General features: G+C 40.3%; 1 protein-coding gene across 2 annotated transcripts; it reads left to right on the top strand.

Annotated features, from left to right (window-relative positions):
* On the top strand, positions 935-12,486 carry LOC109848097 (cyclin-A1-3-like). Of its 2 annotated transcripts, XM_020417420.1 has the most exons (10): positions 935-1,277; positions 1,375-1,412; positions 4,020-4,214; positions 10,050-10,183; positions 10,264-10,339; positions 10,407-10,483; positions 10,713-10,746; positions 10,834-10,983; positions 11,070-11,204; positions 11,298-11,598. In XM_020417420.1, exons 2-10 carry the CDS (start codon positions 1,380-1,382, stop codon positions 11,367-11,369), a joined length of 906 nt encoding a protein of 301 aa, XP_020273009.1. In that variant the 5' UTR covers positions 935-1,277; positions 1,375-1,379; the 3' UTR covers positions 11,370-11,598. The 2 variants fall into 2 exon arrangements, with proteins under 2 accessions (XP_020273009.1, XP_020273019.1); XM_020417430.1 differs by lacking the exons at positions 4,020-4,214; positions 11,298-11,598 and adding an exon at positions 12,353-12,486.

The raw sequence follows: 17,341 nt of genomic DNA, 5'->3' as shown, positions 1-17,341 counted from the left end.
AGTGCTAATCTCTTTGCCTTTATCTAACACTGAATGGATCAGCGCACCGAGCAACATAAATTAGTAATTTATTTTCACAGGAAATACTGAGTGCAATGGTTTGACTTCTTCCCTTGCTTATAGAAGGGAGAAAAAGGGGGTTAGTGCAATAACATCCAAAAATCTGGGGCAAGCAATATAAACATACACATCAAAGTTTAAAGCAATTAATCAATAAATTTCTTTTTATTTTATAGCCCACCCGTACAATCGAATCCTAAGACCGACAGGAGTCATATTAGGATCTTCTAACCGTATAAATCACCCGCGGTGCGTGAATTACGACATTTACTTGAATCACACAAATAAAATAAAAGAAGTATAAAAAAAAGAAAAAGAAAAAAAAATTCCATCCAGGATGTAAGCAAAATCCAAAAAGAACCCGGTTCGGATCACCAATGATCATGGGTTAGCTGCAGATCGAACCCTTTACTAGCCCAGTTGCAAATAGGCCTTCCGTAGTTTTATTTGTGGGAATAGCCTAAATGATTTTTTTAACGACGAAAGAGGTAAAAAAAAAATATCGAGGAGGCAAGTAGACCTACTATAGTTTTATTGGTAAGAATAGATACACAATTGCTAATATTTTTCTAACAATTGAAAAAGTGAAAAATTCATTTAGCCGTATGGGGTCTACAGTGGTTTATTCGCATAAATAGAAGTACATGGGGGTGTATCTGCAATAGAGATGGTACATGAGTCTATTTGCAATTAGCCCCCACAGATTCCTTACAAACAGCACCGTACATGGATCTCACCATCAAGGCAGCTTCACGAACTTATCATTATCACCCCAAAAATAATAATTAGCTAATCTCTCTCACCGTCTCTCTAAAATTATAAATCTCAATTACACTATTATATTATTCAACAATTTACTAAGGAAGAAGGGGTCCAACTAAATTCAACTCTCAAAGTTACTGCTTGGGAGTGGATATAGCAAACATGGGGAGAAGAGGAGAGAGTAGAAGAGCTCGAAGGCAAAGTGCCAACAAACCCAACTGCTCCCCCCCCCACCCTTCTCTCTCTCACATCTTTCTCTCTCCTCTTTTACTTTTTTTTATTTTTTTGTGAATAGACTGCGACTTTTAACCCTCCCTCCAAATTGCTGTTGCTGTTGTTGTTGCTTCAGATCCCCTCTTTCTTTGATTTAAATTCCCACCAATTTCCCCCCGTGTTCTTCAAGTTTCAATCACATCGCCAACTGACGAAAGGCCGCGGATCTCATTTCCTTTGAGGTACACCAATCTCCTCTCTTTCTTCTCCTTGAAAATATTGGGCGTAATCTTGTTGTTGATCGGGTTTTGGTGGTTGATTCGGTTCTTGGATATTCAGAGGAAATGGTGGTCGCCGGCCCTCTGACCCCTGGCCAGGTGAGATGATTTTCTCCCAAGTTTTGTTTTTTGCTGCTAAAGATTTGATTTTGTGGAATGGGTTTTTCTTGAGTTTTGCGGACGTCTTTGTTTTCTGTGACTTCGTTTCTACTGCTTGAGTAGTGATTGCATCTTGTTTTGCTGGTATCGATGAGATTCTTGTGGGGAAAGCTTATTTTAGGTTTGCATCTCCTGGAACCTCAAGATTTTGCTGTGCTACATGAATTACTAGTCCTAGATTTTTCTTACATTGTAGACTCTAGCAGGGTTTATGTCGATTGAATTGTGTCATATGTGGAAGATCTTGTGCTTTTATCGAATGAGACAATGAGTAGTACTTCATTGTATGCAAACTAGCCATAAAAGGGTCAATTTCCTCATGGAATACAGTATTAGTTCATAGAGGATTATTGTAGTAGATAACTGATTATGGAAGTTTTAGATCTCTCTTTGAGAAGTGCTCTGTAACAAATTACACCATGGTGGGGAAAATGCTCGACGTTGTGTTGTCCAATACACAACTTAATGTGATAGGGAGTGAAGATGATCTGGCAACTTATTATCGGAATGAGAGGAAGGGATTAGGAAGCTTTGCTATGTGATGACTGTGACAACAACAGGAACCTGATCGACTAACTAATTGATTAACCACATCAATTTAACTCTTAATCAGTATTCAATCAGACATTGGCCAAATCTTTCTTTGATTAGGAGTCAAATACTGGAAGTTTCCCAAAAAGAAAATCTCTTTTCGGCCATATTTCTCATGATCAAATCCTTTTACGTAGGCCAAGACTGCATCACTAAGTGAAACCTGGTTAGGTTCGGTGAACTTATTGTTATATGGTTTGATACCTTGAAGTTCGATATTTTTAAGAGTTACTTTGTTGGACCTGTAAATCCCCCACTTTCCCTATCTAAAAAATGTTGCGGTGATGTCCCGAAGGAAAATAAAAGAACTAAAAACAAGCAAGTTGATTGCTAAGTCTAGACTCAGCCTTGAAGAAACCAAAGTAACACGTGCTAGATAACTTCTTCATTTAAAGTGGTTGGAAATTCTAGCTGTGACATGGTCTTTGTACTTCCATCAGAAGCTTGGATAACAGGGATGATATGCATTAGCTGTCTGACAACTCTCATAGAGTAGGGCGTTGCATCTTTGTTGTTGTTTTATCTGTATCAAATGGATTCTAGTAAAGAAAAAAAAAATACAGTGTGTAGGTTTGTTGTGTTGTTTTGTTGAATCTCTATGTAATAGATACTGATAGAGTAGTTGCATCTATCTACTGCAGCAAGCTGTTGCACAACAGTCTGAAATTCGTTCAAGAAGTCCGCCACGTGAGCTCCTTGTTGCATCTTCAGATTGAATAGCTTCTTCATCTGGTACACCTTATTTGAAGCAGACAGCTTCTCATACAGCGCCTCCAAGGCCTCCATCAACTCCTTGGTGGTGGTCGTATGCAAGACGTTATAAGTCACATGTTAGTGAAGGTTGAGCCTGATGGTGGCAAGTGCTTTACGATCGAGCACATTTCACTTATCGTCGTCCATTTTCTCAGGTTTTCCCACCTCTCCTTGGAGGGGTAGGAAGAGATCCTTCTAGTACAAATAATCTTCTATTTGCATCCTCCAATACCTAAAATTTTGGTCGCCGAATTTCTCAAATTGAAGCCTGTTGTCTTCAACTGTAGATCCCATTGTGAAAGATTACATCTTTCACGAAGCGTATTTGTGAATAGTATCATATTCGTGAATAATAATGCACACGTGAATAGTGTCGTACACGTGAATAGTGCTCAGTGCCTTAAAAGAGTAAATAATAATCTAACTTATTTTCTGATGTGGAGGATCCACTTTTAGTGATAGCCACAGAGCATACGATAAGCAGATATATATACTCTAAATCAGGCTCTGATACCAGTTGTTAGGTACACACCAACAATAACGCCTCAAACGGAGATGTAATACATAGAATAAAGGCACAAAAAATCAATCACAGTACTCACAGATATACGCAGTTCACTTCTTTGGAGCTATTCCATGGTGCAACGACGACGCCAAATTTTTTTATATCCCAAAAGAATAGATCAAAGAAAACACCCTCTCTTGATCAGATACACTCCAAGAACTCTCACAAACTCTCTCTGTGTTTTCTCTCTTACTCTTCTATGAGATGAGTTGTTTCTGGGTTGAGTTTTCCTTAAGAGTTTAGGGCCCTATTTATAGTGTTTGGGAAATACTATGCACAAATAAAATATTATTAGTGGAACCCGCCACTAATAATAAATAATTGTGGGACCCACATCCTTTTTCTCATTTTCAAAGAAATCGGCCACCGATTTCTCAAACGTCAAAAAAGGACTGCTGGGGTAAAAAAAAGGGCGGCTAGTTAACACACACACACACACCCAAAAAAAAAAATAGTAGACACAGGTTACAGTCATCCTGTTGTTATCCTTTTTCAAGGTTTTCACCCTAGTGCGTGGAAAATCTTAATCCGATCATATTTATTGAAGTTTATTATAAATGAAAATTAGACTGGTCAGGCTTTGTTTTCTTATTGACCGCGTTTTCGGTCAAAAATAAACTGACATGAGGTTACTATAGAAGGCGAATACAACATCTACTGCAGCTTCTATTGTGAAGAAGGGGTCAGCTACTTCTGCTCGTGACGGGGGGCTACATCGTATTTCTGCAGCTACATCCTCTGTTATGAAACTAGCTACTAGTACATCAAGCAAGGATCCCCAGTTGTGTGCACTACTTGCTTGTGATATTTACACACATTTACGGATAGCAGAGGTGATCCTTTTCTTCTTGTGACCTTTTATGTGTATTGATGTGTGTGCCTTTGTGCATGAACATGTATATGCCAATGTGCGTATATTGTGTGTGCACGAAACTGAAAGCCAGCTAGGTCTATATATTTTTCATCATAGCACTTTTTTGTCTGGTTTTGTTCCATCGTAAGATTTAATATATTGATGCGTTCTTCTTGCTGCTGTGGGCTAAGAAAAGGCCTTCTACGGACTTCATGGAGAGGGTTCAGGAAGATGTAAATGCAAGCAAGCGCACAATCTGTTAGTCTAAGGTGTAGACCCAAAGTTCGAGACGAAGACTGGAATCAAAAAGGGGCAGAAAAACGAGCAGGCTAATCTGCGGTCGACCGGGTCGGTCGACCGCAAACGTGCACAGAAGCCAGAAGGGCCTGGATCAGGTCGCGGTCGACCGGCCCGGTCGACCTCCAAAACCCTGTAGGAGAAACTGCTCTCGGGTTTTGCATCGGTCGACCGCGCCGGTCGACCGCCAAACTCTCTGGAGTCCGTTCGGTCGACCGGACCGGTCGACCGGACGCAGTTTTGGCAGTTTCCTGTTCCGCTTGGGATTCTGTTTCAACCAGGATTCTATATATATACCTAAAACGTTTTAGGGTTTGTATTATCATAAAAAGGAGAGTTTTTGACTACAAAGAGAGAGAATCTCAGAGAGATTAACCCCTTGTTTGAGAGTTTGTATTTCCTTCTTTAATTAATAAAGAGATTTTGTGGTGTGGCTCCCGAGGACGTAGGCATGTTGCCGAACCTCGTTAAATCCGTGTGTTCGTCTCCTTTTACTATTTTACAAGGTTAGATCTTTATTTGTGGTTTATTCCTACTTTCCTACTTTCAACACAAGGTTCGGAAGGACAAGGGTTCGATTGATTGTTTCGAATCCCCAACAACTAGTATCAAAGCCTCGTTCAGCAATTTTGTGTGAAAACCATGGCAGAGGAAAACAAATCAAAGATTGAGAAGTTCGATGGATTGGATTTCGCCTACTGGAAGTCGCAGATGAAGGACTATCTGTACCAGAAGGATTTGTATTGCCCGTTGATGGGCAAAGAAAAGGGGAAGAAGAAAGAGGAGTCATATGGTGATTGGGAGGTACTGGATAGGAAGGCTCTAGGGCAAATCCGGTTGTCGCTTGTCAAATCAGTAGCCCACAATATTCTGAAGGAGAAGACGACGGTGGGGCTTATGGAAGCGCTCGCAAAGATGAACGAGCAACCGTCGGCAGCAAATAAGGTGCATCTAGTCAAAACTCTTTTCAACCTCAAGATGGCAGAAGGACGGTCCTTCACGATGCACCTCAGCGAGTTCAACACGATTGTTGATCAACTTATCTCCGTAGACATCACGTTCGATGACGAAGTGCAGGCTCTTCTACTACTATCGCAGTTGCCGGATAGTTAGGCAGGTTGTGTGACGGCAATCAGCAATTCGGTGGGAAAATAAAAGTTGAAGCTGAATGAGGTTGTTAGCATGATTCTATCCGATGAGGTTAGAAGGAAATCATCTGAATCAGAAGGTTCAGGTTCAGCCCTAAGTTTCGAGCAGAGAGGCAGAAGCCAGAAGAAAGGGAACCAGAACAGGAATCGGTCGAAATCAGTGAAGAAGAGGCCGAACTCGAAGGTTAGGTCTATCAAAGGGAAGTGTTGGAACTGCGGCCAGGAGGACCATATGTCTTCGGTCTGTAAAGCACCAAAGAAGGATGCGGGTGAGCAGGAGACTCATATCGTGCAGGATGTCTTGATCCTTGCTATGGATAGCGATTCTGATTCTTGGGTCATCGACTCAGGAGCTTCTTTCCACGCCATTGCTAATAGGAAACTACTTCAGAACTATGTAGCAGGGGACTTTGGTAAAGTATACTTGGGGGACAATGAACCTTACGATATTGTTGGAAAGGGCGACGTTCATATACAGATAAAGGGCTCTAAGTGGAACTTGAAGAACGTGAGACACGTGCCGAAGCTGAAGATGAATCTTGTTTCGATGGGACAGCTTGGAGCAGAAGGCTACGTTTCGATATTCACCAGGGATTCTTGGAGAATCTCCAATGGTACGATGGTTGTTGCCCGAGGCAATAAAACGGGAACTCTCTACCTCACTTCACATGCGAGTGACATCCTCGCAATTGCAGCTGGCAAGGAGAGTACAGATCTGTGGCATAATAGGCTGGGACACATGAGTGAGAAGGGGATGAAAATTCTACATTCACAAGGAAAGCTAACCGGGATCGACGCCATGGAAGTCGGAGTTTGTGAAGACTGCATCCTTGGGAAGCAGAAGTGGGTTAGTTTTCAGAAGGGTGGAAGGCCATCTAAGGCTCAGAAGCTAGAGTTGATTCATACAGATGTATGGGGCCCAGCCAGCGTGTCTTCTTTTGGCGATAATTATGTACCAAAATTGCAAGTGCACAATTTATCAAGTTATAGTATGTGGAAGGTCATGGTCGAGAACGAGACAGATCTGAAGGTGAAGTGCTTGAGATCAGATAATGGTGGAGAATACGAGCTGGAGGAGTTCAAGAGGTTCTGTGCTACGAATGAGATTCGCTTAGAGAGGACTACTCCAGGGACGCCGCAACAGAACGACATTGCAGAGAGGATGAACAGGATCTTGACAGAGCGTGCACGGAGCATGCGACTACATGCAGGTCTGCCTAAGATATTTTGGGCGGATGCGGTGCATACAGCAGCATACCTTATTAATCACGGGCCATCAGTTCCATTAGATTTTGGGATTCCAGAGGAGGTTTGGAGTGAAAAGAAGATAAATCTCTCACACTTGCGGGTATTTGGTTGCGTGGCTTATGTTCATACAGTGACCATGTCAGGGACAAGCTAGAAGCTAAGTCACATAAGTGCACATTCATTGGATACAACATTAATGAGTTCGGGTATCGCTTTTGGGATGAGAAGAACAGGAAGATCATCAGGAGTCGGGATGTGATATTCAATGAGGAGGTGATGTACAATGACAGAGACAATGCCAAGGATAGCCAAAGCAGTGGGAGCAACACTACGGATACAGGTGGATCCGAGTACATGGATATAGAGGAACTTCCAGATAGGGGCGATGATGTCAGTTCTGACCGTAGAACGGAGGAGACTACAGGTACAGAAGCTACTACCCAGGCGTGGAGCCTAGGAGGTCATCTAGGGTACCTAAACCAAATCCCAAATACCTCTCATCACTTGATTATCTACTCTTAACAGATAGCGGTGAGCCGGAAAGCTATGAAGAGACAATGCAAGTTAGTGAATCTTAGCAGTGGGAGCATGCGATGCAGGAGAAGATGGATTCTCTACTCACCAATGAGACATGGGAGTTAGCCCAGCTACCTGCACAGAAGAAAACCTTGCATAATAAATGGGTCTACCGGGTTAAGCAAGAGAGTGATGGAAGCAAGAGATTCAAGGCCAGATTAGTAGTGAAATAAATGGGTCTACCGGGTTAAGCAAGAGAGTGATGGAAGCAAGAGATTCAAGGCCAGATTAGTAGTGAAAGGGTTTCAACAGCCGGGTTAAGCAAGAGAGTGATGGAAGCAAGAGATTCAAGGCCAGATTAGTAGTGAAAGGGTTTCAACAACGTGAAGGAGTAGACTACACGGAGATATTTTCTCCTGTTGTGAAACTCATAACCATCAGAGTGGTGTTGAGTTTGGTAGCTGCAGAAGACCTCTTCCTTGAGCAGTTAGATGTGAAGACTGTCTTTCTTCATGGTGACTTGGATGAAGAAATCTACATGAAGCAGCCTGTTGGCTTCATTGAAGAAGGAAAGGAAGAGATGGTGTGTAAGCTCAAGAAGAGCTTATATGGTTTGAAACAGGCTCCAAGACAGTGGTATAAGAAGTTTGATAATTTCATGCAAAACAATGGCTACAGAAGATGCAATTCGGATCATTGCTGTTATTTCAAAAGGTTCGAGTCCAGCTTCATTATTTTGTTATTATATGTTGATGACATGTTGGTAGCAGGACCGTGTTTAGAAGAGATAAACAGTTTGAAGAGGCAGCTAGCAAAGGAATTTGCAATGAAGGATCTGAGTGCAGCGAAGCAGATTCTAGGGATATGAATCAGTAGGGATGAAGCTGAAGGGACATTGAGATTGAGCCAAGCTGAATATATTGAGAAGGTACTTCAGAGGTTTAACATGCAGAATGCTAAAGTTGTTAGCACACTCCTTGGAAGTCAGTTCAAGCTATCTGAGGAGCAATCGTCTAAGACAGATGCAGATAGAGAGCATATGAGCAGGGTGCCATATTCTTCGGTCATTGGGAGTCTCATGTACGCGATGGTTTGCACGAGGCCGGACATCGCCCATGCAGTGGGAGTTGTGAGCAGATTTGCAAGCAATCCAGGAAAGCAGCATTGGGAGGTCGTAAAGTGGATAATGTGGTACTTGAGGGGAACAACGAACAAGCCACTATGTTTCAGGAGGAAGGAGTTGGTGCTGTAGGGATACGTGGATTCGGACTTCGTCGGTGATCATGATACGAGGCGAAGCACCACGGGGTATGTTTATACCTTAGCGTCGACAGCAGTGAGCTGGGTCTCACGTCTGCAGAAGATTGTGACTTTATCAACAACCGAGGCTGAGTATGTCACAGTGACTGAAGCAAGTAAGGAGATGATCTGGTTGAACGGGTGCTTGGAAGAGTTGGATCTGAAGCAAGGGAGAGGAGTTCTTTATTGTGATAGCCAGAGCGCTATACATCTTGCCAAGGATCCAGTATATCATGCCAGAACGAAGCACATCGACGTCAAATACCATTTTATACGCTCGCTGATCGAGGACGGAAAGTTGCATTTAATGAAGATTTTGGGGAGTCAAAATCCGGCGGACATGTTGACAAAGGCAGTCACCATTGAGAAACTGGAGTTGTGCGCAACTTCAGTTGGTCTTCACGAGTAGAAGACGAAGGCGGAGCCACACTACGAGGATCGGCGAGATCGCCGGGATATTGTTGATTGAAGGAAGAACTTTTTCGGGGGGGAAAGATACATGCGAAGAAGGGGAGAGTTCGGGGGGAACTCATTGCAGACACTTTGGTCTCCAAGTGGGAGATTGTTAGTCTAAGGTGTAGACCCAAAGTTCGAGACGAAGACTGGAATCAAAAAGGGGCAGAAAAACGAGCAGGCTAATCTGCGGTCGACCGGGTCGGTCGACCGCAAACGTGCACAGAAGCCAGAAGGGCCTGGATTAGGTCGCGGTCGACCGGCCCGGTCGACCGCCAAAACCCTGTAGGAGAAACTGCTCTCGGGTTTTGCATCGGTCGACCGCGCCGGTCGACCACCAAACTCTCTGGAGTCCGTTCGGTCGACCGGACCGGTCGACCGGACGCAGTTTTGGAAGTTTCCTGTTCCGCTTGGGATTCTGTTTCAACCAGGATTCTATATATATACCTAAAACGTTTTAGGGTTTGTATTATCATAAAAAGGAGAGTTTTTGACTGCAAAGAGAGAGAGAATCTCAGAGAGATTAACCCCTTGTTTGAGAGTTTGTATTTCCTTCTTCAATTAATAAAGAGATTGTGTGGTGTGTCTCCCGAGAACGTAGGCACGTTGCCGAACCTCGTTAAATTCATGTGTTCGTCACATTTTACTATTTTACAAGGTTAGATCTTTATTTGTGGTTTATTCCTACTTTCCTACTTTCAACACAAGGTCCGGAAGGGCAAGGGTTCGATTGATTGTTTCGAATCCCCAACACAATCCTTATAGATTGGCTTGTAAAAGTACATCAAGATCTTGCTCTATTTCTGTTAAACCTCTTCTTTAATGGTCAAGTTATTAATAGTATTAAACTGCAGGTTGCAGAAGAATACTGGCTTGTACCAGACACACTATACTTGACTGTGAATTACATTGACCGGTATTTCTCTGGTAATGAGATGAACCGCCAGCGACTGCAGCTTCTTGGAGTTGCTTGCATGTTGATAGCATCGTAAGATTTTTTTTCTCCCTCCATTGTTGACGTAGTGATATTCTTCTATATATGCTGATGATGATACAAAACAATTTTAGGAAATATGAAGAGATAAGTGCGCCACAAGTAGAAAATTTTTGCTATATAACTGACAACACTTACTTTAACGAAGAGGTGCGGTGTTTAACCTCTCAGACTTTTAGTATCATCATCGGTTTCCTATTAATAATTTGATTCACAGGTATTGCAAATGGAAGCTGCTGTTCTAAAGTACTTGAAGTTCGAAATGACAGCCCCAACAACCAAATGTTTCTTGAGGTAATAGTCAACTTGTTCTAAAGTACTTGAAGTTCGAAATGACAGCCCCAACAACCAAATGTTTCTTGAGGTAATAGTCAACTTCTCTAATAACTATATCCCATTTCTTCAACAGCCCCAACAACCAAATGTTTCTTGAGGTAATAGTCAACTTCTCTAATAACTATATCCCATTTCTTCAACGATAACAACTCCTTAGTGATGTTTGTACTTTTATTGATCAATGTAGGAGATTCGTCAGAGTCGCTCAAGGATGTGATGAGGTGATTTTAAGCTTCTACCTTGTTTTATTTTCTTTCTAAAAAGTTTTCTCATACGCTAGTGTTTCTCATGTTTGTTTTATAACGCAGGCTCCCCTACTACAATTAGAGTATCTTGCCTGCTATATTGTAGTGTTATCACTTCTTGAATATGATATGCTTGGTTATCTTCCATCATTGACAGCTGCTTCTACTATTTTTCTGGCAAAGTTCATACTTCAACCAACAAAACATCCTTGGGTATATATAACAATGTCTCTTTGTCTTATATGGTTATCCAAAGAGGTTCACATCCTAAAATCATTTTCCTGCTTTTATCTATGTAAAATGCCACCTTGCATCACTACACCCTGTATCAGCCCTCTGAACTATGTGAATGTGTGAAAGCTCTACATAATCTTTACTGTTACAGCCCTGGCAACAACTTGTCATCAATCAGGGAAAAATACAGCCAGCACATGGTAAGAAACTGCTCTTCGTTCAATTCATGTATTTGCCCTTTCAGCACAGAAGTTTGGTTCTGATTTAAAGTTTCATGTTCTTAATTTTTTCAGTACGAGTATGTGGCCAAGAAAATTTGCCCTCCATCAATACCTACAGACTTCTTCCAAAGTCCAAGCAGTTAGGTTTTAGATCAAGAGCCATCCAACTCTTTGTTGAAGGTTTTCAGTAACTTGCTGTGAGTGATGTACCTTCGAGTTGTGATAATTTCGGGCTGCAATCACTCTCGGTCTGTGATCACTCTCTGTGTTGACTTGTTCCAATTGTAGATTTTAGAGCAGATGTTTTTACTATTAAGGATATGGTATTGGTGAATGTGCGAAGAATCTGCTGTTGTAAATTTTCCGAGCAATTTTTTTTCCTTAGGTCATCACAAGACCATTATCTTGAAGTTTTTAGATCTTGATGTTGGTTTTGATTCTAAAGTGTCTGTCCTCGAGAAATATAGCAAGCTGTGAAGAGAAATAGTCAGGTAGCTTGTTGATGAAATATAGCTGTGTCTGTCCTAGAGAAATATAGCAAGCTGTATTGAGAAATAGTCAGGTAGCTTGGTGATGTAGAAGATCCTTCTACATCACCAAGCTACCTGACTATTTCTCAATACAGCTTGCTATATTTCTCTAGGACAGACACAGCTATATTTCATCAACAAGCTACCTGACTATTTCTCTTCACAGCTTGCTATATTTCTCGAGGACAGACACTTTAGAATCAAAACCAACATCAAGATCTGAAAACTTCAAGATAATGGCCTTGTGATGACCTAAGGAAAAAAAATTGCACGGAAAATTTACAACAGCAGATTCTTCGCACATTCACCAATACCATATCCTTAATAGTAAAAACATCTGCTCTAAAATCTACAATTGGAACAAGTCAACACAGAGTGATCACAGACCGAGAGTGATTGCAGCCCGAAATTATCACAACTCGAAGGTACATCACTCACAGCAAGTTACTGAAAACCTTCAACAAAGAGTTGGATGGCTCTTGATCTAAAACCTAACTGCTTGGACTCTGGAAGAAGTCTGTAGGTATTGATGGAGGGCAAATTTTCTTGGCCACATACTCGTACTGAAAAAATTAAGAACATGAAACTTTAAATCAGAACCAAACTTCTGTGCTGAAAGGGCAAATACAGGAATTGAACGAAGAGCAGTTTCTTACCATGTGCTGGCTGTATTTTTCCCTGATTGCTGACAAGTTGTTGCCAGGGCTGTAACAGTAAAGATTATGTAGAGCTTTCACACATTCACATAGTTCAGAGGGCTGATACAGGGTGTAGTGATGCAAGGTGGCATTTTACATAGATAAAAGCAGGAAAATGATTTTAGGATGTGAACCTCTTTGGATAACCATATAAGACAAAGAGACATAGTTATATATACCCAAGGATGTTTTGTTGGTTGAAGTATGAACTTTGCCAGAAAAATAGTAGAAGCAGCTGTCAATGATGGAAGATAACCAAGCATATCATATTCAAGAAGTGATAACACTGCAATATAGTTTCCCCGGGTGATGATATACGAGAAACAAATTGGTGATTTCAGCAAGAAAAGTTCTCAGCATAATAAAGGAAAGGGCAGTTAAAAAGCAGAACACGAGCAGAAAAGGGAAAGTGCATGCAATCCAAACAAACAGTAAATTCTAATTTATTTAAATTTGTTTTCAGCTTCGGGGTGGAAGGGTAGAGTGCATATACGAGAGAGGGTTCAAAGGGTAGAGTGCAAATACTTACTTTGAAGGAATAAGCAGAGTTAGCAAGCTGATTGCATTCTGAAACCTAAACAGCTCAAATATCTGTTAAGCATATAGATGCTTAAACATCACCGATAATTTTACAGTTTTACTTACAAGTTACAACCTCTATGTCTCATGCCATATCACCTTTGCTTTGAGACAATAATGAAGTGATTTGATCATTTCAATTATGCAGGTTGGCCATGATGTAGACCATCTTACGAACCCTGAAGACCAGAACTCCAATATAACTCATAAATCTATGTTGGAGTTATTGAAAGGACATTAATAGGTGACTCCAAAGTCTTTTGAAACGAACAACTCTTGATCTGATGCGCCTTCCTCTTAAGGATCAGCATAGCTGATGGATATACATTAGAAAAACATTGAAAATATAATATAATTAAAGTAAATGAAGGGGGGGAAATTACCGGCAATATTTTTCAGCACTCCTAGCATTAGAACCGAAAGAACGACATAAACTTCAGCATGATGACCAAAATCGAATGCTGTACTAATGTCTCGAAACAAATATCGATAAGCAGTCATACATGGAATATAATATCTGATGGTTATTATCACATTATTTGCATCCTAGAACGGAACTTTCAAAGTTATATCATTGTGCTTCTTTACATGATTCGTGAATCATGAAATTAGTCCCTCGAATCATTAAACCTGTTACATATGGATCCATAGAGCCAAAAGAGCAACCAAATTTCTACATCTCAAACAGTTCATCTCAAACAGTTCATGCAAACCCTGCTCTGGATATTATTAACACAAATCATATATCAGACTTGCAACCATATTGATCGCCATTGGAGCATAGTAACATCCTCAGATCCCCAAAAAACAACCAAAAAAATTTAAAAAATTAAAAAACAGCAAAAATTAAAGTCATACCTTGAATCCCAATCAGAAACTGCAAGTTTGAGGAGAGCAACCGAAAGAGAGAGAAAAACAAGCTACAACATAGAAAAGCCAAGTCGGATCAGAAGTTTGAGGAGAGCAACCGAAAGAGAGAGAAAAACAAGCTACAACATAGAAAAGCCAAGTCGGATCAGATCTAGGGTTTCAAAATACGAAGAGAGATACCTGCGTTGAGACGAGAGAGGAGAAGGGGAGAGAGGAGAAGGGGAGAGAGGAGAGAGGAGATACCTGCGTTGAGAGAGATTCGAGATCGCGACTGAGAAACTAGAGAGAGGAGGAGTCGGGATCGCGACTGAGAAACTAGAGAGAGGAGGAGTCGTCCGGATCTGGATTTGGTAAATACCAAGGGTGAGGGTGAGATTTCAAATACGTGTATTTGGGCTTTCAAAATCACCTCTTTAAAATCATTTGATTTAAAATCTCAGTCCAATTTGAGGCCCAAACAAGAGATTTGGATTTGAAATACCCTGGATTTTAAATCCAAGACCCAAATCCAAGTTCTCAAACGCAGCCTAAATGAAATTTACACTTTTGAAGGATGAAGCTACATTGGCTATTTCTCTACAATCCGAGGTATAGCAAATTATTAATGGACCTGAATACTCACTATTTTGGATGGAATGTGATATTGCGCACTTTCATGTCTTGTTTATGCAGAACTCGGTTAAAAAAGCAAGCTTCTTGATTTATTATATTTTTTTAATGACATATTCACGAGGAATACAACATCTCATACATCCTAATGTTCATCATCAACAAGACTTGGATTGACAATAAAAAGCCATACAAAAAAACTTACTGCCTACTCAGCGTGAGATGTGAGAATTAGTGGTACAAATGATCAGATTGCAGTATCATATCTACTAGTTTGAATACAAAGAAGAGATAAAAGTGCAAATAAAAAGAGGACTAGTGCTGCCTATTCTAATTTATTTTAACGCAAAAGATTGTTTAAAACAATACAAAATCAGATTGAAAGAGCTTGTCCTTTTTACATCACTAAATTTAACTTAAAAATAGAAAAATCCAAACTAATTTTATATCCTTCTCATTTATCTTTCCTTCCAAGTTCTTAAAATAAAATTTTAATCAAAACGGAAAATTCTTCCCTTCGAAATCATCAACTCAAAAGAGTTCTAGCGAATAACAAGTCCATTATCAAATCTCATTCAAAATCAACCGATTTTAATACAGGTCTCAGTAAATCCGAAATATGTTTATACTTTTAAAAAAATAGAATAGTGAGATTTCATTTTGTTAAATGAACTCCTAGGCTATAGACTACTGCTAAGTCCAGAGTTCAAAGCTTATGGCTTTTACATTTTGATACCTCATTTCACTACAGGATTTTTATCTCATGGGACCCACAAAATGCCTACTCCACTTGGACTCATTGAGGAATGTCTTGAACTATGAGATGACCTATCAGCTTCATCATATAATGCTTAGCTTCTCAGTCACCAGCACATTTAATGCATGGACGGAACCATTATGACCTCCAGAGCTAGAGTCGTCGCTAGAACAAATGACAATAAAGCAAAAATAATTGCGAAGAACAAGCACGGGAATATAAGGAAAGCAATCACAAGCACAAACATCTATGTGGTTCACTAAATTTGGGCTACATTCATGGCAGAAGTGTTGGAGAACATTCACTATCAAAAGAGAAAGAAGTACAAGAAAACAAGGCAATAACCTAAACACTCAAATTCTCCTTATCAAACTCTCATATTCTCATGATCCAACAGTCATCTAAACTCTCTCTATTTTAATATATAGGAGACCATAGTAGATCTGAAAAAGGTATCCAAAACTTCGTAGAAGTTGGAGATCCAAAGAAAACGAACGGCTGAGATTAAATCATCAAAACTGTAATCAACATCGTAACCATCGATGGTCAAACATGATCATCAATGATCTATTACAGTCCATCAATGGTTCCCTATAGTCTATCGATGATTCAAAATCATGTTTCCATTTTTCTTTAATTGTTCACTGTAAACCATCAATGATTTAAGTGACCATCGATGACCCATTGTCTAAATTAAACAATCAGAGGGTTTTGAGGCACAATTTTAATAAATTTTCACCTTGATTCAACAACCCGAATGAGGTCTCAACTTTCTCATTAGTATACTGCTAACGCCTCTACAAATGCACCCTATGGCACTTCAACGTTTTTTGACATGAAGCAAGTCCAAGCAAACCTTGAACTTGGCTACTGGTAGTAGCTTCATCGACATATACATCCCTTTAGTAACTGACAATGCAAATGTAATGGTTGAATTTGCATATCTTTGAGGTGGCTTTATCGATCTTTTCCCCTTGCCTTTTGCAATCCTACATGTGTCATCTTTAGTTGTAGTTTCTATTTCCTCATTATTTTCAGGCAAACTAATAACTGGTTGTTGAGTTGAACTATGAGAATCGGTCTCTAACTCAACCTTCTTTCCAGTGCTCTTATGTGTAGTACTTGCATCAGAAGGAATAACAACATTATCTACTTTTAGAAGCACATAGCATACTCATGGAATATTACATTTTTCTCAATCCTAGTTTAGGTGATTTAGGATCAGGGCACCACAACCTATATCTTTTCACCTAGAGACATAACCAATAAAAATGCATTTTTAGGTCCAGGTTCTAATTTACCCTGATCCATATGTGTATATACTAACAATCAAATACTCTCAAACTAGAATAATCAGCAGGCTGACCTGACCATGCCTTTTCTGATGTCTTGCAATCAAGGGATGTGTATGGGAAGCGGTTCACTAAGTAACACGCTGTAGACGCTGCTTCAGCCCAAAAATCTTTCGACAAACCGGCATTTAACAATATGCAACAAGCTTTGTCAAAAAGAGTCTAATTCATCAGTCTGCAATGCCATTTTGTTGTAGTGTGTGTCGACCGGTCCGATATCTAACTATATTCTCATCCTTACAGAATTCATCACACTATGTAGAGCAAAACTCTAATCCATTATCGGTACTCATCCTCTTAATTTTTCTATCAATTTGCTTCTCAATTAATGCCTCCTACTACTTAAAATGCTTGAACACTCCATCCTTGCATTTTAGCATGTAAATCCAAACTTTCCTTGCGTGGTCATCAATGAATGTCAACATGTACTTAGCACTATATTTCGAAGGAATACGCGAGGGACCCCACAAATCAAAATGAATGTAATCCAAAGTGTCTGTGGTTCTATGCACAACTGTACTAAAATTGTCACGCTTTTGTTTGTCAAGAACGCATGCTCATAAAAATACACCTTTTCTGTACTCTGACCACAAAGAAGTCCCCTTTTCCCGAGTATAATCATGCTGCTCTCGTTCATATGACTCAATCTCATATGCTACAACTTGATGGCGTCTGTCTCTAACAATAGCGATGCACTAACTTTAGCAGCACCTATAATTAC

Source organism: Asparagus officinalis, chromosome 1, assembly GCF_001876935.1.
Source record: "Asparagus officinalis chromosome 1, Aspof.V1, whole genome shotgun sequence".
Lineage (NCBI taxonomy): Eukaryota > Viridiplantae > Streptophyta > Magnoliopsida > Asparagales > Asparagaceae > Asparagus > Asparagus officinalis.
Note: the sequence above shows the minus strand (reverse complement) of the source record. Positions and strands in the feature narration are given on the sequence as shown.